The sequence below is a fragment of the Podarcis bocagei genome, assembly GCF_964188305.1.
Source record: "Podarcis bocagei genome assembly, chromosome: 9".
NCBI lineage: Eukaryota > Metazoa > Chordata > Lepidosauria > Squamata > Lacertidae > Podarcis > Podarcis bocagei.
The window spans coordinates 7,331,895-7,356,028 of NC_138134.1; the positions used below are offsets into that span (position 1 = coordinate 7,331,895).

The window sequence follows — 24,134 nt, forward strand, 5'->3', positions numbered from 1 at the left end:
ATGTCAGGAGTGCTCTGATGGTGTTTCCTGCTTGGCAGGGGGTTGGACTCGATGGCCCTTGTGGTCTCTTCCAACTCTATGATTCTATGATTCTATGAAAACCCCTAAAGCGCCTCTGTGCAAATATACCAGAGGACGGCAGAAGCAAGAGTTAAATCTCTGGCCTCCTTGACTTGCAAATGAAAGGCAGCAGAAGACCCTTTCAATCATCTTTTCATTAGCACCTCATCTGGCTTCATCGACAAGCAACATCCCAAGAGCCTTGCAAAGCCTTCCTCCTCTAATTCAAAGAGCCAGAAGTTCTTTGGAGCACGCAGAGATGCCACCTGCACCCCCACCAATCAAAACCTTGCAGGTCGGCGGGGGGGGGGGAGGAGGAGGAGAGAGAGAAAGGTTGTTACACACCTCAGCGGATGCAAGGCGCAAGTGATAATAAGGGCAAAGAAATCTGGGGAGAGGTCCTTTTGGTGGAGGCGTTTTAAGAACATAATGAGGGTCTGCTGGATCAGGCCAAGGACCCATCTAGCCCATCATCCTGTCCTCATTGTCTGCCTGAACACACACCAGCACAAGCGTTCTCTCTGCTCCTGTGGTTTCCAGCAACTAGTATTCAGAAACATCCCTGCCTCCAACTGTGGAAACTGTGGAAGCAGTGGAGGACTCCCTGGTCCTGAATGGGGTAACCGTGCCCCTGAAGGACCAGGTGCGCAGCCTGGGAGTCATTTTGGACTCACAGCTGTCCATGGAGGCCAGTGGCGTAGCGTGGGTTGTCAGCACCCGGGGCAAGGCAAGTAATTTGCGCCCCCTAACCCGTGGATTTGCGCCCCCTAACCTGTGGATTTGCGCACCCTAACCCTAACCCCCAGATGTTGCGCCCGGTGCGGCCGGCCCCCCCCTGCACCCCCCACGCTACGCCACTGATGGAGGCACAGGTCAATTCTGTGTCCAGGGCAGCTGTCTACCAGCTCCATCTGGTACACAGGCTGAAACCCTATCTGCCCACAGACTGCCTCGCCAGAGTAGCACATGCTCTAGTTATCTCTCGCTTGGACTACTGCAATGCGCTCTATGTGGGGCTACCTTTGAAGGTGACCTGGAAACTACAACTAATCCAGAATGCGGTAGCTAGACTGGAGACTGGGAGTGGCCGCCGAGACCATATAACACCGGCCTTGAAAGACCTACACTGGCTTCCAGTACGTTTCCGAGCACAATTCAAAGTGTTGGTGCTGACCTTTAAACTCCGAGGGCCCAAGGGGTCTTTGGCCCCTCCCAATAAAATATCTGGAGGCGGGTGGCGCTGTGGGTTAAACCACAGAGCCTAGGACTTGCCGATCAGATGGTCGGCGGTTCGAATCCCCGCAACAGGTTGAGCTCCCGTTGCTCAGTCCCTGCTCCTGCCCACCTAACAGTTTGAAAGCACGTCAAAGTGCAAGTAGATAAATAGGTACCACTCTGGCGGGAAGGTAAACGGTGTTTCCGTGCGCTGCTCTGGTTCGCCAGAAGCGGCTTAGTCATGCTGGCCACATGACCTGGAAGCTGTACGCCGCCTCCCTCGGCCAGTAAAGTGAGATGAGCACCGCAACCCCAGAGTTGGCCACGACTGGACCTAATGGTCGGGGGCCCCTTTACCCTTTACCTTTAATAAAATATCTGGCGGTGCCACCGCCCCCCTCCCCCAGTTGATGGGCATTGCCATTCAAATGGTGATTGTGCAACATTCAATGTGTTTGATTATGCAGGGTAGGGCTTACCTGACCCCCCCTCCCCATATTTTATTGAAGTTGGCACCTCTGCCCCCCTCCACTAGCATTGAGCCTTGGTAGCTGCCCAGTGATGCAGATCCCTGATGCCTGCTCTGCTGCTTGACTTCACCAAGGCAAAACTCAAATACTTGCCTAAGATCCAGGACAAAGCGCCGCTTTGTCTGGGGCTACAGTGCGGGTAATGAGCAGGCTAGTCCACGGAGGGCATTCTCGACTCTACAGAAAGCGCCCTTTAGGTTCTGCTTTATTTCATTTGACCAGTTCAGCAATGTCTTAATGCAATTAACTCTGCCCTCCGGGACACAAGAAAGAGGGCTGCTCTCTTTTACAATGAGCCTGGAATGTCTCCCCCCACTCTGTTAAGAGGAAAGAAAGAAAAGCACATGTCACATATCACAAACGTGATCTCGCCAACAGATGAACCCCAAGGCCGCACTGCCAGTGCCAGCCCGGCTTAGGAAAACAAGCCTCCCTCAGCAACTTGGTGCATCTGCCCGCCCATCTGCAAGTAGCATGCAAAGATTGCGGCGCCAGAACAACCGAACCGTGACAGCACACAAAGCGGGGCGGCTACCTTTGCCAGGCAAAACAGGAACATGCTCTGAACCTCCAACCAACTGTGCAAAAGCAAGTGACATGAACCTCAGGACATACCAGAAGTAAGTCCTAATAGTGCCCTAAAAGGGCAACCCTAGAGAGTAGTCAGACATTCCAAATGGTCAAATGCCAGTCCAGGTGTAACACAACAAGCAAGGCCCAAAGTCAATCCACAAGGTTAGACCTGCATCCCGCGTCCCTTAAAGGTAAAAGGTAAAGGTACCCCTGCCCGTACGGGCCAGTCTTGCCAGACTCTAGGGTTGTGCGCTCATCTCACTCTATAGGCCGGGGGCCAGCGCTGTCCGCAGACACTTCCGGGTCACGTGGCCAGCATGACAAGCTGCATCTGGTGAGCCAGCGCAGCACATGGAACGCCGTTTACCTTCCCGCTGGTAAGCGGTCCCTATTTATCTACTTGCACCTGGGGGTGCTTTCAAACTGCTAGGTTAGCAGGCGCTGGGACCGAACGACGGGAGCGCACCCCGCCGTGGGGATTCGAACCGCCGACCATGCGATCAGCAAGTCCTAGGCACTGAGGCTTTTACCCACAGCGCCACCTGCGTCCCCCGGGTCCCTTAGGATGTCCCTCTTTGCATTGGAGAAATGTTGGAGGGTATGGAGTTATCCAACTCCTGAGCCGTCTGAAGGCAACCCTGTATAGGGAAGGTTTTTAAAAAATGTTTAATGTTTTATTATGCTTTTATATATGTTGGAAGCCACCCAGAGTGGCTGGGGCAACCCAGTAAGATGTGTGGGGTATAAATAGTAAAATGATCATTATGGAATGGGACGTCCCTACTTTCATTGGAGAAATGTGGGAGGGTGTGCAAGGTGAGGTTCCTGCCTCTGCAGAACATCCTGGTTGGAGCACCTGGAGTCAGTCCCAAAGTCACCCTCCAGTAGTCCAGTGGCTGACCAGATCCCTGTGGGAATCCCAGAAGCAGGATTTGAGCACAAAAGCAACTCACCACTCCTGAGGTTTCAAGGAACTGGGATTCAGAATCATTTCTGTCTCAGACCGTAGAGGCAGGACATGGGTAGTAGCCATCCATAGCCCTCTCTTCCAAGAATTTGTCTAATCCTCTTTAAAAGCCATTCCAGTAGGTGGCCATCGCTGCCTCCGGTTGGAGTGAGTTCCACAGTTTAACTGTGTGTCCTTTCTTTAAAGGTAAAGGACCCCTGACAGTTAAGTCCAGTTGCGAACGACTCTGGGGTTGCGGCACTCATCTTGCTTTACTGGCCGAGGGAGCCGACGTTTGTCCGCAGACAGTTTTTCTGGGTCACGTGGCCAGCATGACTAAGCTGCTTCTGGCAAAACCGGAGCAGCACACAGAAACACTGTTTACCTTCCCACCAGAGTGGTACCTATTTATCTACTTGCACTTTGACGTGCTTTCGAACTGCTAGGTTGGCAGGAGCTGGGACCGAGCAACGGGAGCTCACCGCTGACCTTCTGATCGGCAAGCCCTAGGCTCGGTGGCTTAGTCCTGAATCTTCCAACATTCAGCTTCATTGACTGTCTATGAGTTTTAGTGTTATGAGTATATAGTGCCCTGATATTTTATGAGATGGTGGCTTATATCTATATTATCCATCCACCCATCCATCCTTTTATAAATGAATAAAATGCGAAATTACTTGAATTTCTTGCCCAATCCCTACAGCCTGAGTAGGCATGTATGAGATTGCAAGCCCTGCCCTCACTGCTCTCCTCCTTGGTGCTTGTCCTTATTCCTTTGTAAATTCTTGCCAGTTGCCTCATTCTTGAACAAAGCTTGCTGAGAACTCCAGTGAGTCACTAGGGGAGGCTGTCGGTTTCCAGGATGTTGGATCATCCGCACCAGCTGCCCCGTAACAAGCATTATTCCAAGTTCTGTGATTAATAGCTATGTGGTTTTTTAAAAATGTCTGAGATCCTATTTATGTTGGAGGGTGGGGAATAAATAAAAGATAAAAAGAAAAATAGCAATTCCCAAAATTGAAATGTGCAGAGGAGTGCTATTGTGGGTAAGGAAGTCAGAAATATTAAAGATGGGCCAGTGGGGAGGGAGCGACAGAGAAACCTAAAATGGACAATTAACATTGCGACACTGTGGGCTCATCGACACGTCCCACTGCTTTCCCAAGGGAAAACCCACCATTTACCACTGAATCGGACCAAACGTCAATCGGTTTTTCTGCGGATTGATGTCTCTTTTGATTCAGTGGTAAACAGTGTGCTTCCCCAGGGAAATCTGCAAGCCAAATGAAAAACTGCTCAGACCCGTGCCTGAAAAGCATGGAAGAAGCGGAAAATCTCCAGGAGCCAAGGACAAGTGGAAGTCTGGATGAGCCCTGGGAAAGAGCTGGTAAAGTCAATGCTCTATTTCGCAGGCGTCTGCAGGAGGTGGCTTTGCTACATTTCCTCCTAAGTCAGTGGTTCCCAAAGTGGGCGGCGGAATAACCTGCGAAGGGGGCAGTAAGAGGCAAGGGGGAAGCAGTGGGGCACTGGAGGTGTAAATGACTATCAGGTTTTGAAAAGCTGGCATCGCTGGATCACACTCATCCACCTTCGTGAATTAGTTAAACTAAATAGTTTGAATTGGGTTTTAGAAAAATGTCCAAATTGGCAATATGTCAGGGAAAACCTGGATGTATGGCAAAGCGATGGAAAAAGCAGCAGAAACAGCTTCAAAACCTTAAAATCACCATTTTGGGGGGGGTAAAGGGACCCCTGACCATTAGGTCCAGTCGTGGCCAACTCTGGGGTTGCGGCGCTCATCTCACTTTATTGGCCGAGGGAGCCGGCGTACAACTTCCGGGTCATGTGGACAGCATGACTAAGCCGCTTCTGGCGAACCAGAGCAGCGCACGGAAACACTGTTTACCTTCCCGCCAGAGTACCTATTTATCTACTTACACTTCGTGCTTTTTAACTGCTAGGGTGGCAGGAGCAGGGACCGAGCAATAGGAGCTCACCCCGTCGTGGGGATTCGAACCGTCGACCTTCTCATTGGCAAGCCCTAGGTTCTGTGGTTTAACCCACAGCGCCACCCGCATTTGAGGTTTCCCCAAAACAGCCCAACAATTCTGGGGCCTTCCTAAAAAGCCCAACAGCGTTGCAGGTGTCGGGAATTTTACTTTTTGAAATATGGCCACCCTACCTAATTCTGAATAATGTTTTTTTATAGGATAGGGGGCTCTGGGGATGAACTTATGGAACCAAGAGGACGGGGGCCCAAAAAAGTTTGGGAACCGCTGTTCTAAGTGACACACAGTTGACCCAACTGAACTGCAGTGGTGACTATGTGGCTCTGAGCTCAGCTCATTATCTGGCAAAGCAACTCTGTAATCTATCTATATCTATCTATCCATCTATCTATCTATCTATCTATCTATCTATCTATCTATCTATCTATTTCTAAAATTATTTATATACTACCATCCAGTGCTTTTTTTCTAGAAAAATAGGGGCCTGTACTCATCATTAAGTTGTTACAGTAAGTGCATGTTTTAACAACAAAAAAGAGATGCCAGTATTGTGTACACTTGAGTACCCCCAAAAAGCACTCCCACCATCTCATAAACTGCCAGAACATTCACCAGTGTGTTAGTAGCACCACATTCCCAAACTACAAAAAGTGCTCCCTCCCAACATCTTCAAATAGATGTTAAATAACAATGGGGACAAAACTGTTACTCTTGGGACTGGTCCAATGTTACTACCTAGTGAGCTTCATGGCTGAGTAGGTTCACCAGAAGCGGCTTAGTCATGCTGGCCGGAAGCTGTACGCCGGCTCCCTCGGCCAATAAAGCGAGATGAGCGCCGCAACCCCAGAGTCAGCCACGACTGGACCTAATGGTCAGGCGTCCCTTTACCTTTACCTCCCAAGTCACAGTCTAACACTCTAGCACTGTCTAGCACTGACTCTCCAAAAGCCAGTGGGCATCTAATTGAAGCCGAATGTTAGAAGGTTCAAGGCAGACAAAAGAAAGTACTTTTTCGCACAACGCATAATTCAGCTAGGGAAAACCCTCCCACCGGAGGAAGCAATGACCACCGACCGAGATGGCTTTAAAAGAGGGTTAGAAAGATTCAGGGAGGAGGAGAGGGTTCTCAGCGGCTGGTGGCCAGGGTGGCTCTCCTCTGGCTCCACAGTCAAGGGCAGCAATGCTTCTGAATGTCAGTTGCAGGAAAGGATGGAGAGGGGAGCTCTTGTGGTTATGGTCAGCATGTAGGTTCCCCAAAGGCACTGGCGGAGGAAGAGGGGGCGGGGAGAGCGCAGTGCCCCCGGCAGCGCGATCCTGGTGGGGTGCCATCGCGGCTGCCCCCTGCCTGCGCTGGGTGCCATGCTGGGACACAGGTGGCGCGCCACGCCCCAGCAGGCAGCATGCCACACCTCCAGGATGCACAACAGCCACGCCCCCGCCTCCTCTCCGCCCCCCGGTGCCGGAGCATGAAGCTCCGCCACTGCCCAAAAGGGCATCTGCTTGGCTACTGTGAGAACAGGATGATGACCTAGATGGGCCATTGGTCTGATCCAGCAGGCTGTTCTTATGTCCTTATGCTCTAGATAGTGCAAATAATAATAATAATAATAATAATAATAATAATAATAATAATAATAATAATAATAATAATAATAATAATAATAATTTTATTTATATCCCTCCCTCCCCAGCCGAAGACGGGCTCAGAGCAGCTAACAACAATAAAAGTAACACAGTATTCTAAAATCAATATTCTAAAATCAATTCTTGATCTGGGCACCACAATTCAAGAAGGACACTGACAAACTGGAACGTGTCCAGAGGAGGGCAACCAAAATGGTCAAAGGACTGGAAACGATGCCTTATGAGGAACGGCTAAGGGAGCTGGGCATGTTTAGCCTGGAGAAGAGGAGGTTAAGGGGTGATATGATAGCCATGTTCAAATATATAAAAGGATGTCACATAGAGGAGGGAGATAGGTTGTTTTCTGCTGCTCCAGAGAAGCGGACACGGAGCAATGGATCCAAACTACAAGAAAGAAGATTCCACCTAAACATTAGGAAGAACTTCCTGACAGTAAGAGCTGTTTGACAGTGGAATTTGCTGCCAAGGAGTGTGGTGGAGTCTCCTTTTTTGGAGGTCTTTAAGCAGAGGCTTGACAACCATATGTCAGGAGTGCTTTGATGGTGTTTCCTGCTTGGCAGGGGGTTGGACTCAATAGCCCTTGTGGTCTCTTCCAACTCTATGATTCTATGATTCTATGAATTCAAAATCAAATTAATGGCAACCACTGGGCCAGAGTTCTACGAGGATCTCCAAAGGAGGGGGTCAGACTATGCCTTGGCCAAAGGCCTGACGGAACAGCTCCGTCTTGCAGGCCCTGCGGAAAGATGTCAAGTCCCGCAGGGCCCTAGTCTCTTGTGACAGAGCATTCCGCCAGATCGGGGCCATGGCCAAAAAAGCCCTGGCTCTGGTTGAGGCCATTCTAACCTCTCTGTGGCCCGGGACCTCCCAGATCTTTTTCTTTGAAGACCGTAAGGTCCTCCGTGGGACATACCAGGAGAGGCGGTCCCGTAGGTACGAGGGTCCTAGGATGTATACATGGGCTTCCAACCGCCACAACAATCACAGAATTTGCACACCGATTGGCGAAGGCCCTAGCCTAAGCTGGCTTGACATGGAGTATGCTGCTCCCTCTGCCATGCGCAGCTGTCTGAGCTCACTCTCCTCTTCCACATGCTGACATTACCCAGCGCCCCCACCCCTCACCTTGTCAGCCTTGCTTCCCGCTCCTCCCCTCACTCTCCCTCTCCCTCTCCCATGTCATCCTGGCAGCCAGTCTGGGCCTGTGCTATTCCCACCGGGCCTCTTGAGGGCTGAGCAAAGAAAATGAGAGGTTAAGTGCAAAGCTCCCCTCTCCCGAATGCCGTAATCATCCTGTGATGGGAATCAAAGTGAAAGTAATCACAAGAGGCAACAGCCTGTGACTAACAGCTTTTTGGCTACAGATCTGGGCTGGCGGCAAGCAGAGACATCTCCCAGGGATGAATGGGAGCGTCGGGGCTATTGGCGTCTGCTAGCCACAGTGGCTCTGCTCTGGCTCCACAGCTGAAGGCAGTGATGGTTCCTAATGGGGATTGCAGGCGCTCAGGTCCTTCACCTGCCTAGCCTCCAACATACCTCAGGTGCAAATACAGTGGTACCTCGGATTAAGTACTTAATTTGTTCCAGAGGTCCGTTCTTAACCTGAAACTGTTCTTAACCTGAAGCACCACATTAGCTAATGGGCCTCCTGCTGCTGCCGCGCCGCCAGAGCACGATTTCTGTTCTCATCCTGAAGCAAAGTTCTTAACCTGAAGCACTATTTCTGGGTTAGCGGAGTCTGTAACCTGAAGCGTCTGTAACCTGAAGCGCCTGTAACCTGAAGGGTATGTAACCCGAGGTACCACTGTAGGGACATTCTATTCCACATCAGTATCACTGCTTGAGCATTTCCTCCTGCTCAAGTACAAAAGTTATTAGAGGAAACATGGGGAAACAACAGTATTTTAACCACAGAAATCTTTGAATTCATGTATTGCATTTAAGGAAGGCTGGCGGGGGGGGGGGGGAGAAAACCCCAAATCAATAAATACAACTAATTATATATGTGTGTTTGTGTGTGGAGACTATGCAAGGTCATCACGCATTTAGGAGTATTTTGGAAGCACGTTAACTTTGAACAACGTCTATCGTTGAGATTGTACAGGTGTGTGGTATGGGGTATTCCAATGTTTATTTAGGGATGCGGGTGGTGCTGTGGGTTAAACCACAGAGCCTAGGACTTGCTGATCAGAAGGTTGGCGGTTCAAATCCCCGCGATGGTGTGAGCTCCCGTTGCTCGGTCCCTGCTCCTGCCAACCTAGCAGTTCGAAAGCATGTCAAAGTGCAAGTAGATAAATAGGTACCCCTCCAGTGGGAAGGTAAACGGCGTTTCCATGCGCTGCTCTGGTTCGCCAGAAGTGGCTTAGTCATGCTGGCCGCAACTTCAGAGTCGTTCATGACTGGACCGAATGGTCAGGGGTCCTTTACCTTTACCTTAATGTTTATTTTGGGTTCCAGGGTCTTTTGAGTTCTGGAATACATAAACTCCCCCACTTTTTAAGTATTTCAAACTTCAGAGAAAATCAGGAATGTGTAAGCAACTTCAGCATCCTGGTGCTGTGGTGAATTCTGGATGGATCAGTTACAAAGATCCCGCCCCCTCACAAAAGCCCCCCCCCCTTCCCTAGCTGCCCCAGGACCCCCCTTCTTGGAATAGATCAATGCCTTTTTCTCATCCATGTGAGAAGCCAGGCAGGAAAGGGCTTTGGATGACTTTTGCTCAGGAGGACTCCTCCCCATCTCCCTGAATCCCCTTCCTCTCTAGGAATCTATTCCCGTTCATTTTAAGCCATAGAAAGAGCCAAGCTGCAGGATCAGATCTCTCTGCATCTCTCTCAAAGCAGGAGCCAAATACGAAATGCCCAACCACCCCACACACTAAGGAACAACAGTTCAGTACCACTTCAGGTTCCCAAATGAAACTGGCAATGAAAGACAAGACAGCTATGCGAAGAAACCAAGCAGGGACCTAAGATGTCTGGGGGCAAAGCAGACCCTCCCCGTTGTGCACAATGTTGCTGAGCGGCTTGTAAGAGCATGCAAATGAGAACCCAAAGTAGGTTGCTGCTTCTCTCTTTCCCTGGCCAGAAGATGGAAGGAGCAATGAATGAAAACATGGAGAAATATTTGAGGGTGGTTTGGAGGGGAGTAGCGGCTGGCATTTGGGAACTGGGACTCTGCATGATAAAGGGCTCCAATACTTGGGCCACCTCATGAGAAGAGAAGACTCCCCGGAAAAGACCCTGATGTTGGTAAAGATGGAGGGCACAAGGAGAAGGGGACAATAGAGGACAAGATGGTTGGACAATGTTCTCAAAGCTACCAGCATGAGTTTGACCAAACTGCGGGAGGCAGTGGAAGACACGAGTGCCTGGCATGCTCTGGTCCATGGGGTCACAAAGAGTCGGACACGACTAAACGACTAAACAACAACAAGGGTTTTTGTGACGGTCCCGGCATCTTCGGGGCAGTTGGAGCCTATGCATCTGGTTGGCTACTGTGAGAACATGAGGCTAGATTGATGAGCCCTTGACCTGATCCAGCGGGCTGCTTCGATGGCAGAGGGCTTTTCTGTTCAAATGCTACTTCTGGGCTTCCCACAGGCATCTGGTCAGTTACTTTGGGAGCAGGGTGCTGGATTAGATGGGCCACTGGCCTGATCCAGCAGTTCCTCTGATGTTCTTAGCTTCAACGCAGCAGTGCCATGACAGCCCTCCACTCCTAGGGCTCTTCCAGAAGACCAGCTTATTGAGTGCCTGTCCTCATTTGCTTATGCAGAGTTTAGACTGTGCCTGGTTACGGAGCATTTGTTCTGGTCTCTTTACAAGGATGCAACAGTGTTTAAAACCCTCAATGACCCAGGCCCCAAATGCATACCTGAAAGCAGGCATGGTTGCAGTTCAAGAAGAAGTGTTTGGATTTGATATCCCACTTTATCACTACCCGAAGGAGTCTCAAAGGCGAGCACTCCTCCTCAGAGAACTTAGTTCCCTCTGCCTCTCTGCCCTGAGCCTCTGCAGCTCAGGAGAGGCTGGAGGGTTACTGGACCCAGAGGCAGCTTCACCTTCCCCTGACAGAAGAAGAGAAGAAGAGTTTGGATTTGATATCCCGCTTTATCACTACCCGGAGGAGGCTAACATTCTCCTTTCCCTTCCTCCCCCACAACAAACACTCTGTGAGGTTGAGAGACTTCAGAGAAGTGTGACTGGCCCAAGGTCACCCAGCAGCTGCATGTGGAGGAGTGGGGAAGCGAACCCGGTTCACCAGATTACGAGTCCACTGCTCTTAACCACTACACCACACTGGCTCACAAGCACAAATTCCAGCTGATAAAAAGCACTTGAGGAAATCAGAGAGCAGGGACAGAGTGTGCCTTGATCAGGGGAGAAGGACACCTGTCTTGGGAAAAGCCAAAGGCCAGATAGAGAGGCTAGCGGGGGGGGGGCATATGTGGCCCACAGGTCTGGGCTTCTCTACACCAGGCATATATGACTTACCATAGATTACTATAAGCTTTGCCAGGGGGTACTCAACACTTCATTTCTAAGCTTGGATCCAGCAACTTGCACCTACCTTCTTTGTTCCCCAGGAAAAGAAACTGAATGGGTTTCGTATGCGGGATTTGCTGCTCTCTCCTTTTTTCTAAAGACCCAAAATTCAAAAACCAAGAGAAACAGAAAGAAATTCTCAGTTTCACAAATGGGTACTGTCCTTATTCTGCCCAGTTCACACCAAGCAGTGAATGAAGGGGGGGGCTGTGGCCCTCCAGATATCCGTTGGACTCCAACTCCAGTCAACGAGACCAGTGGTCAGAGATGATAGGAGAGGAAGGGCCACAGGCTTCCCATCTCCAGCCTAAAGCAAGCTTGTGCGTCCCGGTAGGGAGAAATACTGCTTTGAGATTTCCAACTGGAAGCACCAAATGAGACCACAGCTTCTTTCTAGTCTGCCTGGCCCCCACAGACCCTCTGAGTGTTGCTGGACTACAAGCTCTCAGAGTCTCTGGCCATGCGGGACGGGACTGATGGAGTTTGGAGTCTAACAACATCTGAAAGGTCAGAGGTTCCCCTCTCCTGGGTCTAGCCAATATAACTGTGAAGGAAGTTCCTGGCCTGGGCTTGGGGTATAGAAGACTGAGAGTTAAGCACCTGGAGACATCACCAAGGGAGTTACTCAATGCAACAAAATAGGGGCTAGCCATATACAGTCATACCTCGGGATAAATATGCTTCAGATTGAGCGTTTCCGGGTTGCGCTCCGTGGTGACCCGGAAGCATTACTTCCAGGTTTTGCCGCTCGCGCATGCGCAGATGGTAAAAATGACATCGCGCGCATGTGCGGAAGCGGCAAAACGCAACACGCACACACGCAGACGCGCTGTCGCTTCTTACGTTATGTTCAGGATGCGAACGGGGCTCCGGAACGGATCCCATTCGCATCCCGAGGTACCACTGTAGTTGCATTCAAGAGCTACCATTAGAAAAGTGTGGTTCAGCGAAGGGGTTGTCAATCCACTGTTCCAGTGATTAGGCAAGGATATAAAATTCCTTTTCTCTGCCATGTCTTTCTCAACTTGATGCCCCCCAGATGTTTTAGTCTACTGCAGGGGTAGGCAACCTAAGGCCCAGAGGCCAGATGCTGCCCAATCCCCTTCTCAATCCGGCCAGCGAACGGTCCGGGAATGAGCGTGTTTTTACATGAGTAAAATGTGTGCTTTTATTTAAAATGCATCTCTGGGTTATTTGTGGGGCATAGGAATTTGTTCATTTTTTTCTTCAAAATATAGTCTGGCCCACCACATGGTCTGTGGACGGTGGACAGGCCCATGGCTGAAAAAGGTTGCTGACCCCTGGTCTACTACTTCCATCATCCCAAATGTTTGCCCATGGTGACTGGAGCTATTTGGGAGTTGTAGTTCAGCAAGCAAGCTGAGAAAAGCTGCTTTGAGGCTAAAACGAGGCAGTGAATGCTATCTAGTAGCTGCTTCTGGGCTTTTAGCCACAGCAGGGGGTCACCCAAAAGAAGACAGAGGCCTTCTACTGTGGGAGAAGATGTGATAGTTTTCCCTAACCTGATGCCCTGCAGATGTCTCATCACACTTAACTCTGCAGCTATTACAGTGACCATTTTTAGCTACCTGAAAAGTGATGCTCCTTTTGTTGTTTATTTTGAACTTTGAATTCTGGAGGTTTGGGGCAGGGATGCAGCAGACCACATAATCAAATGGTAAATTGAGCAGTGAATTGAACTGGAACAGAAATAGTTCTTTTTTGGAGGTGTGAACTGGAACTAGAACTTAGTCCTTTTCAAAATGAACTATTCAAGCAGTGCATCAGTAATACTGCTGACTTTGTGGATTTTTTTTAACCTACACTTTATTTTTTATTTTTTGCATACTAGAGATGTTATCCCAGGGTATGTTTTTCTGTGTTTGGGGAGAGGGCAGTGAATGTTCAGCAACTCACCTCCTGAGCAGGAGGTTCCTCTTCAGAATCATCATTCTTTACTTGAGACATTTTTTGTTTCTTGTTTAGGAGTTCTTTATCTACAGTCTTAGGGCACTGCTATGTCAGAATGAAGCCTGACTCCAAGGGTCATTACTGTTGCTTTCCTTTCTTTAAAACAGAAGGCATACTCCATCCTAGCTTCAAAGGAGCCTCTGTAAAGGTCAGTCCAAGGAGAACTTTGCTGAAAGTCATCAGTGAGGTGACCCCCAGAACTGCATCTTCCTGGTGTGGATTCCACCACAACTGTCTGCTTATGACATCAGCAGCATCACAGTTCTGCAGCCAGCATTACCTTCTTTTTTAAGGATATAGATCGATTCGGAATATTTATGCACTTGAACAAAGCTCTCAAAGAGATTTACAGTGTGAAATTGAGCTATTATTGGGGCATTCTCATTAGGACATCCTAGGGTATCTCAGTTCTAAAGATTTCATCTTCAAGGGCTGCTCCTGCTCTCCCACTTCACCCCTACAAAGGGCAGGGGATAAGTTTAGCTGCAAAATAGGTTGGGTCTAAACTGAGCTGGTTGTACATTGTTCCCATTGAAACCAATGGGACTCAAGTCACAGCTAACATTGCTCAATGATTCCTTTGGGACCTGACCTGACTTTGTATGGATTCAATTTGCTGCCTTCAAACACAGCGCTTTGCTCGATTAAATTGAAAGTTCTTCCTGGATAATTTTCAGTTGACTTCGTGTGTGTGTGTTTCTGGCCAGGGATGTCCATGGGCCTGCCAATCTGATTCGGGGCCTGATACAACCAGATGCAGCTCTCCTCCTCCCCTGCCTTCCCACCCACACCTGTATGTTTAAGCAAGGGGAGAGGGGAAGGCTACGTGTGCCCACTCTCTTTGCCCTGCTTTTGACAGTTCCAGAACACTCTGGGTGGACCCAGTCTGATCCAAGGCAATCTAAACCTCTCTCAACCCAATGCAGCTGAATCCTGGATCAACCCAAGTCAGGATCTGGGATTTGGACGGATTCCTGCATCAATTTGGGATGTATAATTCTGATAGGGTACCAAAACTCCCTAGTTCAACATAGTGCAAACTAAGGCCCACAGACTGGATCAGGCCCAATTGCCTTCTAAATCCGGCGCACGGATGGTCCAGGAATTGTTGCGTGGATTGCCAGCGCGCACGTTCTTTCCCTCTCCCTCACACGGCAGCAGCGGCTGCGGCGCCTCCTCCCTCCCTCCTCCTGGCTTCTCCCTGCCCTGCCTAGAGGAGGAAGGGGGTTGGCTTTGTTGCTGCCAGCCCCTCTCCAGAGCCCTTTTGTGTGCCGCTCATGGTCCCGCTGCCGCCAGTCCCTGCCGCTCGCAAGACGCTGAGCGCCCCTCTCGAGCAGCCGCCATTTAAAGCAGCCCCTCTCCGGAGCCCTTTCACGCGCGGCTCATCGTTCCTCCACCACCGTTCTTTTTTCCTCTCTACCCAAAATATAGTCCAGCCCCCCACAAGGTCTGAGGGACAGTGGACCGGCCCCCTGCTGAAAAAGTTTGAGGACCCCTGACATAATGGATTTCTAGGTGAACATACAAACATCACTTTTAAATGTTTTTAGAATGTTTTCTTGTGTTTTATATTGTTGAAATGCTTGCCACTCAGGGCTACTTTGGGATGTCAGATAATGATAGGAATCCTCCTGGATCAGGCCCAAAGCCTTGTCCGTTTCCTCCCATGATCAACCCGACGCCTTCCAGAAGCTCACAAGCATAATGGCAACAGATCTCTCCCACTGTTGCTCACCACAAACTGGGATTCAGAGCTTAGTGGTACCATCAGATCAGGACTCTGAAGCAGACGTTCAGGGCCCCATTCATCAGAGGTCCCCAAATGAAGTAGCACTGGTTTATCACATTGCAAGGTGTTACTGCCTAAACCAAAATGGGAGGTGCCACCCACTGGTGTGGGGAGGTGAGATTACCTGGGGGTTGCTAAGAGACAAGTTGGCGGCAGGAGGAACTGGAGGTGTCAAGCTTTGAAAAGCTGGTATCATCCATTTTGTTGAATTCGTTAACTTAATAGTTTTAATGAAGAAATGTCCAATTAATTGCCACTGTTTTGAAATTTAAGGCCTTATTGTTATCTTCCTTATTGGGCCATGCACTGCTATTCCGAATACTGCCTTTCATAGGGTAAGGTAGGGGGTACTGCAGATGAGTTCATGGAACCAAGGAGGCAGTCACATTCCCCACCCCCACCCCCAATATTAGGAAACCACTGAGTGCCAGTCCTCATAAGACCATGAAGACCAGACTCTAAAATGAGACCGTCAGGTGTCCTTCTGGCTTGCTGAATTAAAACTTCTGAAACTGGTGCACTAAAGCCACTTCCACCTTTAGAGGAGGTGGTGTTGCGGGCTGCACGCCCCCACCATGCGCACGGTGGCTGGTTCTCAGCCTCCGCGTGATTAAGGGAATCCCTGGCCGCGTCATCCCCTGGACAGCCAATCAGCTGGCTTGGGGGGCAGGGCCTGCCCTATTTAGTGCAGGCGCGGCTGGGGATCTCCCTCTTTTCCTGCCTACAAGCTGCTCCAGTTTCCCACCCTCCCACCCTTTAAGGTTTTCATCTTTGACCTTGCTATGGACCTCGGTTGGTCGTCGTTAAGGGACCTGGTAGGATTTTTTTCCACTTGGCAAATTGGCACCAGCCACTTGGTTTTCTGCCTACCTCGTAGCAAATCGTCACAACTTTCTTGGTATTGGCGATTAGGCATTAGTATTGGTATTGTTTTGTAGATGGAAGAGGGGAGGAAGCGCCATCACCTGCCCCACAATTTGTAGGGTAGTCCGATAAAGGATTCTGGGGGGCGTGGCCCTGTCCGAAGCCTATGAAGGTATGCCTAAGGCACGCCCCCTATTGGTGACTCCGGGGGAGTTCCTAGTTGATGTGCATCAGCAGGACTTCCCCTACTGGTGGTTAACCCTTCCCGGACTTCAAGCAGACGGGCTGACGCCGGATAGTCTGTTAGGACCAATGCCTAAGCCAATACCGCTCATCACCTGTAACCAATAAAGTTGTGACCATATTTAGCCCATTGACCTTAAATAATTGTGTCATGTGTCTTTATTTTCACGGGGGGGGGGGGGACTCGCCACGCAACAGTGTTCAACGCTGAATCCCTCCAATTTCCCTTCCTCCCCCAACACGCACGCATGTATGGGCTTCTTGAAATGGGTGATTCTCCCTCCCCTGGTCATTCCACCGCCAACCCCTTTGCTTAACGTACTCAAAGCAGGGAGCTGTTACACTTCCCAGAGCCCCACAGTGACATTGAAGATTTCCCCGCATGAGATTTATGAGCAGTTGTTGGAACATGCCATCTTTATCCCTCTCTTGAGATCTCATAAAATAATAGTGGGCTCAGTGGTATGAAGATGAACTGATCACCGACGTAAGCTTTCCCTAACTCGATAGTTCCCTGGGTGCCCTTAAAACCAGATGGAGACCTCAGGATGCAGGCTAACGACGGCAGAGTAAATGAGGAAAGAGCCCATTTGTGACAGGGAAGGATGAGAGCAGCCCCAGAAAATGGAGGAATATTGCTTTACACTTTCTCTGCCTGCCAGCGAAATACACGTGAGCCACAGTGAAAGGGAGCGAGGCTTCCAGGCTGGGAGAGGAGCAATGTGGACGTCCAATGAAGCTGAATGCTGGAAGATTCAGGACATAAGAAAGGGCTCCTTCACACACACACTGTGTGGCTAAACTGTGGAACTCCCTCCCACAGGAGGCCGTGATGGCTGCCAAGAGGATTTTAAAAGAGGATTAGACAAATTCCTGGAGCAGACGGTTGTCTGTGAGTACTGGCAACGACAGCTCTGCCCTGCCTCCAGAGTTGCCTCTGAATACCAGTTTCTGGAAACTACAGGAGGAGAGAGGGCTCTGGTTCCTGGATCCCACAGGAAGCCACTTTGAGAACAGGATACTGGACTGGATGGACCATGGGCCTGATCCTGCAGGCTTTTCTTATGCGCTTACTGAAGAGGATTATTGTGCTTGAATCCTGCTTGCAGTTTTCCCACTGAGGCAGCTGGTTGGCCGCTGTAAGAATAGGAAGCTGGACTAGATTGCCGTATTTTTCGCTCTATAAGACGCACCAGACCATAAGACGCACTTAGTTTTTGGAGGAGGAAAACAAGAACAAAAAATATTCTGAATCCCAGAAGCCAGAACAGCAAGAGGGAGCGCTGTGCAGAGATCCCTCTTGATGTTCTGGCTTCAGCGATAGCTGCGCAGCCTGCATTCACTCCATAAGGCGCACACACACTTCCCCTTACTTTTTAGGAGGGGGAAAGTGTGTCTTATAGAGCGAAAAATACAGTAGCCATTGGCCTGATCCAGGCCACCTCAGGCTACCTTCTTCTGATCCTCAAAAGTTGCCACTGTCAAGGCTGACCAAGGCTTTGCTTCTTTGGCCTGTTTGTGAATGTTGTGGAATACAAAGGTCAGTTCCCCGGTTCCCCGGAAGACGCCTTGCCTTTCTCCGCCTTTGCCCCATCCGATTAATGATTGATGCATCTGATAATGAGCAGCGATAAGAAGAGAACAGGGATGAGCAACTTGGGATCTGGCTTCACAACCCATTAGGCAGAGGGACAAGGGTTAAACAGCATCATTACAGTCCATAACAGCAGTGTAACAAGAGAGCGCAAAGATTTCATTAGCAAATGGGACAGTCCTGGAAGCAGAGAGAAGATATGGGAGGCTGATAACAATTTCTAAGAACTTGTGTGCTGAGGAGAACAGGGATGGATGATAGGATAGCCACCTCAACACTTACTATTTTGCATTTACCAAGAAACTACATGATAGAGAACACTACAGTGCAGTATATTTGCTGGCTGCCATTAACAGGTTTAAACACAAAGAAGTGAAACAAACTGTGGTGGCCTGGGAATCTGATTCAGAATCTGAACCTGAGGAGTCCCAGCCTGCACAGGAGTCCCTGCCTCCAGGGCCGGCTGAGCCAGGGCTGGGGCTTGAACCTGAAGCGCCTGCACCTGTGCCGGATCCTCAGGAGCAGACACCAGATGTATCCACTCTGGCTCCGGAGGTGATTGAGGGCCCATTGCCGGCAGGTGCGCCTCTCCCAGCCCTGAGAGCCAGTGTGGTGTAGTGGTTAAGAGCGGTAGATTTGTAATCTGGGGAACCGGGTTCGCGTCTCCGCTCCTCCACATGCATCTGTTGGGTAACCTTGGGCCAGTCACACTTCTCTGAAGTCTCTCAGCCCCACTCACCTCACAGAGTGTTTGTTGTGGGGGAGGAAGGGAAAGGAGAATGTTAGCCTCCTCCGGGTAGTGATAAAGCGGGATATCAAATCCAAACTCTTCTTCTCTTCTTCTGTCAGGGGAAGGTGAAGCTGCCTCTGGGTCCAGTAACCCTCCAGCCTCTCCTGAGCTGCAGAGGCTCAGGGCAGAGAGGCAGAGGGAACTAAGTTCTCTGAGGAGGAGTGCTCGCCTTAAGGCCAGGAGAGGCGGGTCACCTGTGGGCTGGAACCGCCCTAGGCCCCAGAGGAGATAAAGGCCAGTCAGCCCAGTCCCAGGTTGCGGGAGCAACGTCGTTGGAAACCTGTTTCTGCCAGCACCCAGACCTGTTCTTCCAGAGTTCCCAACCACGCCTGGCTTCTTGCTTTGGACCCCGCTTCGCCCTTGGTGGACAGTCTCCAGACCCTCGACCCAGGACCGGACTCTGACCACGCCTCACAGTAACCTCCCCCCAGGACCAGCACACAAACAGCCGAAGCAAAAGCAGACTGGGGACTTTTGTATCATAATCAGGAAGTAGTATTAATTTCACTTAGTGTTCCTATTTGTCATTTACTGATAATAATGACTTATGTATAAAGCACTTCATCTCCCCGTCCCTAGAGGTCGTACAAGCCAGAAGATCCCTCTAAGCATCTTTGTCAATGTCAAGATGAGAGACTCCAGGCTCAGGACTGCTTGAGAGCAAGAGGGAGTGTGTTGCCTCAGCCCTGGTCTGTTCTACCTGCTGCAGCATTGCAGTCTGGCCTGGAGAACCCTGAGGTTTCCAGCAACTGATAGAAACATTGGTGCCTCCAACTGTGGAAGCAGAGCTGAGCCATCGTGGTTGGTAGCCATGACTAGGATAAGGCAGCTTCCTATGTTCCTATGTACATTCCTGGGATCTCAAGAGACTTGGGGTGAAATCTGGTGCCAGTGGTGGTACTGGATGTGGAGGCATGGGGGTGGCGGAAGGGGCATGAACACACACAGGCCTCTTTCCAACATCCTCATGTGTACTTCCCCATCCTCATAACCCCCATGTTGGTAGCAAAATATTGTGCCACCATTTCACTACAGTGAAAGGTAAAGGTAAAGGACCCCGACAGTTAAGTCCAGTTGCGAACAACTCTGGGGTTGCGCTGCTCATCTCGCTTTACTGGCCGAGGGAGCCGACATTTGTCCGCACACAGCTTTTCCAGGTCATGTGGCCAGCATGACTAAGCCGCTTCTGGCGAACCAGAGCAGCGCACAAAGACGCTGTTTACCTTCCAGCTGGAGCAGTACCTATTTATCTACTTGCACTTTGATGTGCTTTTGAACTGCTAGGTTGGCAGAAGCTGGGACCGAGCAACGGGAGCTCACCCCATCAGGGGGATTCGAACCGCCAACCTTCTGATTGGCAAGCCCTAGGCTCTGTGGTTTAGACCACAGCACCACCCGCGTCCCTTTCGCTACAGTAGCTGATTTTAATATGCTCAACAAGGATGCTTATCCCAGATTTCTCACAGTCTCCTATTTGTTTGTTCCCGACAATCTCCACATCAGCAAAATTAGCATTTGCCTCACATTTCCCACTAAAAAAAAAAAAAAAAAGCAACTTTGGTCTACAGGGATATTTGGTTCGATTTTGCAAAGCTCTCCTTTGCGGTGACCCTCCTCCTCCTCCACCTCCTCCTCCTCTCCATTTCCATGATCCGTCCATCTCTGCTCTCTGGAGTAACCCAAGCCATATAAATAATCTGATTTGAGGCTATGAAATCTTATTTGAAGGTCTATTAATGCATAGCTGGAATGACACAGGCCCCAGCCTGTCTCCGCTGACTGAAACATGGGAAGCAATTTCACCTGGGAAAATCCATCTCCCAGAACAGGCCAAGGAAGGAGGTGTGGAAGAATCAGGAAGCAATTATATTTAGGGTGGAGATTAAGACAATGCCTGTGCCATCCTTTGTTCCCTGACCTCCATCTCCCATCTTCAGGGAGCGGGGCTGGACCACTGAGCTAAGCAAAACAGACGCCAAGGATTAGGCCCTTAAAATATGACTGCAAGGCACTTCCTCAAAGAAAATAATTAGCAGGCTGACATGCTCATTCCCCCTTTTCTGTTGCCTGACCCAAGGAAACGAAATTTTAATCAATGTTGTTTTAAATAACACATAAATAAAACATCCATGCCTCCTATCCATGCAGGCTCAGAAAAGAGAAGTGACAGTAGAATGATGATTAACGCCATATAATTGGGCCCCGTGTCGGTGAAGAGCTTGAGGCGAGGAGCCAGGACTATTTAACGCAGATTAGTTACCCTTAATGGACTTTAACCATATTTTTTTGTACTGGAGATCAAGGTGGTTAAAGGCTGATACAAGGATGCCCATCTATAGCGAACATCCAAAGCTGTGCTGCAGTTTAGATATTTATCATTTGCACTTTTATAAAGTGTATCAAGATGGCTTGAAACATACAAAATATAATAAAATCGGTATTTGAAATATCCAGAAAACAGAATGCAACATCAGTGGATACTGGCTGGTTAAAAAGAGAGCTATTCATATTGTGAAGGCCTATGTAAAAGAAGGTCAAAGAACTGTATAAGTGGTAGGGACCCTGAGGGTCATCTAGTCCAACCCCCCTGCAATACACCTGAAGAATCCCTGACCATCCAACCTCTGCTTAAAAACCTCCAAGGAAGGAGAGTCCACCACCTTCTGAGATTGTCTGTTCCACTGTCAAACAGTTCTTCCCTTCAGAAAATTCTTCCTGATCATAGAATCATAGAATCATAGAGTTGGAAGAGACCACAAGGGCTATCGAGTCCAACCCCCTGCCAAGCAGGAAACACCATCAGAGCACTCCTGACATATGGTTGTCAAGCCTCTGCTTAAAGACCTCCAAAGAAGGAGACTCCACCACACTCCTTGGCAGCAAATGATATTTAGACAGAATCTCCTTTCTCGCAACTTGATGCCATTGGTTCAGTTCCTACCCTCCAGAGCAGGAGAAAACAAGCTCGCTCCATCTTCTATGTGACAGCCCTTTAGATATTTGAAGGCAGCTATCGTAACTCCTCTCAGTCTCCTCCTATCCAGGTTAAACATATCCAGCTCGTTCTCACTTTTATTTCTTTTGTGTTTTTTAAAAAAATGATATTTATTAAAGTTTCAAAAAAGGTTACAAAAATAAGAAAAAGAAAAAATAGAAAAGAAAAGAAGAAAAAATACAAAGTACAGAAAAATAAAAACATTTAAAAACAAATCAATCTTTCCATGTCTTGTCTTTCATTTACTTGTTTCCCTGACCTCCTCACACCTCCCTTTCTTGTATTCCAGTTCAGTTAGTTAATTCAGCAAATCCTTTCCCTCTTTGTTTTTATCCTAATCCTTTAATTTAATATATTGTAACTTTGGATTCTCACCTGTTAACAAACCATTTTTACATACTCCTTTGTAACAGTGCTGCTTAAACCACTTAACTTCATTCTGACATCATTCTAACATTCATTAATTTTGCAATATTTCTGTAAATAGTCTTTAAATTTCTTCCAATCTTCTTCCACCGACTCTTCTCCCTGGTCTCGGATTCTGCCAGTCATTTCCGCCAGTTCCATGTAGTCCATCACCTTCATCTGCCATAGATGAAGGGTAGATCTTGTGTCTTCCAATACTTCGCGATGAGTATTCTTGCTGCTGTTGTGGCATACATAAAGAAAGTTCTATCCTTCTTTGGCACCAATTGGCCGACTATGCCCAGGAGAAAGGCTTCTGGTTTCTTCAGAAAGGTATATTTAAATATCTTTTTCATTTCATTATAGATCATCTCCCAGAAAGCCTTAATCCTTGGGCACGTCCACCAAAGGTGAAAGAATGTGCCTTCAGTTTCTTTACATTTCCAACATTTATTATCGGGCAAATGATAGATTTTTGCAAGCTTGACTGGTGTCATGTACCACCTGTATATCATTTTCATAATATTCTCTCTTAAGGCATTACATGCCGTAAACTTCATACCTGTGGTCCATAACTGTTCCCAGTCAGCCATCATTATGTTATCTCCAACATCTTGTGCCCATTTAATCATAGCAGATTTCACCGTTTCATCCTGAGTATTCCATTTCAACAGCAAGTTATACATCTTTGACAGAATCTTGGTTTTGGGTTCTAACAGTTCTGTTTCCAATTTTGATTTTTCCACCTGGAAGCCAATTTTCTTGTCCAAATTATATGCCTGTATTATCATTATCTGATAATAATGAAGCCAATCTCGCACTTTATTTTTTAGTTTTTCAAAACTCTGCAATTTCAATCTGTCTCCCTCTTGTTCCAGAATTTCCCAATATTTCGGCCATTTGGCCTCCATATTGAGCTTTTTCTGCACCTTCGCTTCCATCGGTGACAACCACCTTGGGGTTTTATTTTCAAGTAAATCCTTGTATCTTATCCAGACATTAAACAATGCTTTCCTGACAATATGATTTTTAAATGCTTTATGTGCTTTGACCTTATCATACCATAAATATGCATGCCATCCAATCACTTTTATTTCTTTTGGAATCCTCTGCATTTGTGCCTTCAACATTTCACCTTTAAGAAATTCCCATCTGGAGGGGGTGCAAGGAGTCCTCGCAGCAGGAGTGGGAGCCCTTGTATAGCACGCGCCATGGCAGGACAGGCATTTTAAAAATTTATTCCCCTCTTCGACCGTGTATTGGTGGAAAGGTGTGCAGCTGAGACAGTAACTAAAGGAGGCATTGTGATTCCAGAAAAATCACAAGGAAAAGTGTTACAAGCCACTGGTGTGGCAGTTGGAACAGGCTACAAGAGCAAGGAGGGAGACACTCGTCCAGTTAGTGTAAAAGTTGGCGAGAAGGTTCTGCTACCAGAGTGTGGTGGAACAAAAGTTGTACTGGATGACAAGGACTATTTCATATTTAGAGATGGTGATATTCTTGGAAAATACGTGGACTGAACAGTTCATCTTGCTCCGTTATCATTAAGTTTTCATTCCACAAAAAGTGCTCAAATGGTTCTGTTCCATCATGTAAATAATTTATTTATTTTCTAATAAATGCAAATTCTCCCAGATTACCAAGTATCATTGTGACTTCAAAATAAAAAAGGTGTATAGCCAAAAAGAAAAAAAGAAAGAAATTCCCATCTATTATGTACTAAGCTTGGATCCTAGAACAATAGGCAGGTAGGATTCTGGAATGCAACAGCAGCAATGATCCTGGAACCCCCTTAGGGGCCAACATTTGCTGAATTCATTCCATTCCGCTTATGCAATAAAATAAAATAAACCCAGTTCACCTGGTGAATAATTAAAGCAGCAGGCTGGCTGGTGCCGTCATTGTGAGCTCCATTAAAGTGAGTTTTTGCAGTTTCTGCATTTGTCAGTCGCACTAGCA

General features: G+C 48.5%; 1 protein-coding gene and 1 pseudogene across 4 annotated transcripts in view; one reads left to right on the forward strand and one right to left on the reverse strand.

The window, feature by feature from the left end:
• CCDC33 (coiled-coil domain containing 33) overlaps nt 1-13,718 on the reverse strand; it is a 154,973-nt gene extending 141,255 nt beyond the window's left edge. For 2 of the 3 annotated variants that reach the window (XM_081207619.1, XM_081207620.1), the window contains exons 1-2: nt 13,442-13,718; nt 11,550-11,618 (exon numbers count right to left, since the gene is read on the reverse strand). In XM_081207619.1, the coding sequence (XP_081063745.1) occupies nt 11,550-11,618; nt 13,442-13,492 (120 nt within the window). In that variant the 5' untranslated portion in view covers nt 13,493-13,718. The remainder of the gene's footprint in view (nt 1-11,549; nt 11,619-13,441) is intronic. The other variant, XM_081207621.1, reaches the window with a different exon arrangement.
• A 9,653-nt stretch (nt 13,719-23,371) lies between these two features.
• On the forward strand, nt 23,372-23,814 carry LOC308594635 (10 kDa heat shock protein, mitochondrial pseudogene; annotated as a pseudogene). Its single transcript has one exon. The product of its transcript is annotated as a 10 kDa heat shock protein, mitochondrial pseudogene (transcript).
• The last annotated feature ends 320 nt before the right edge of the window (nt 23,815-24,134 follow it).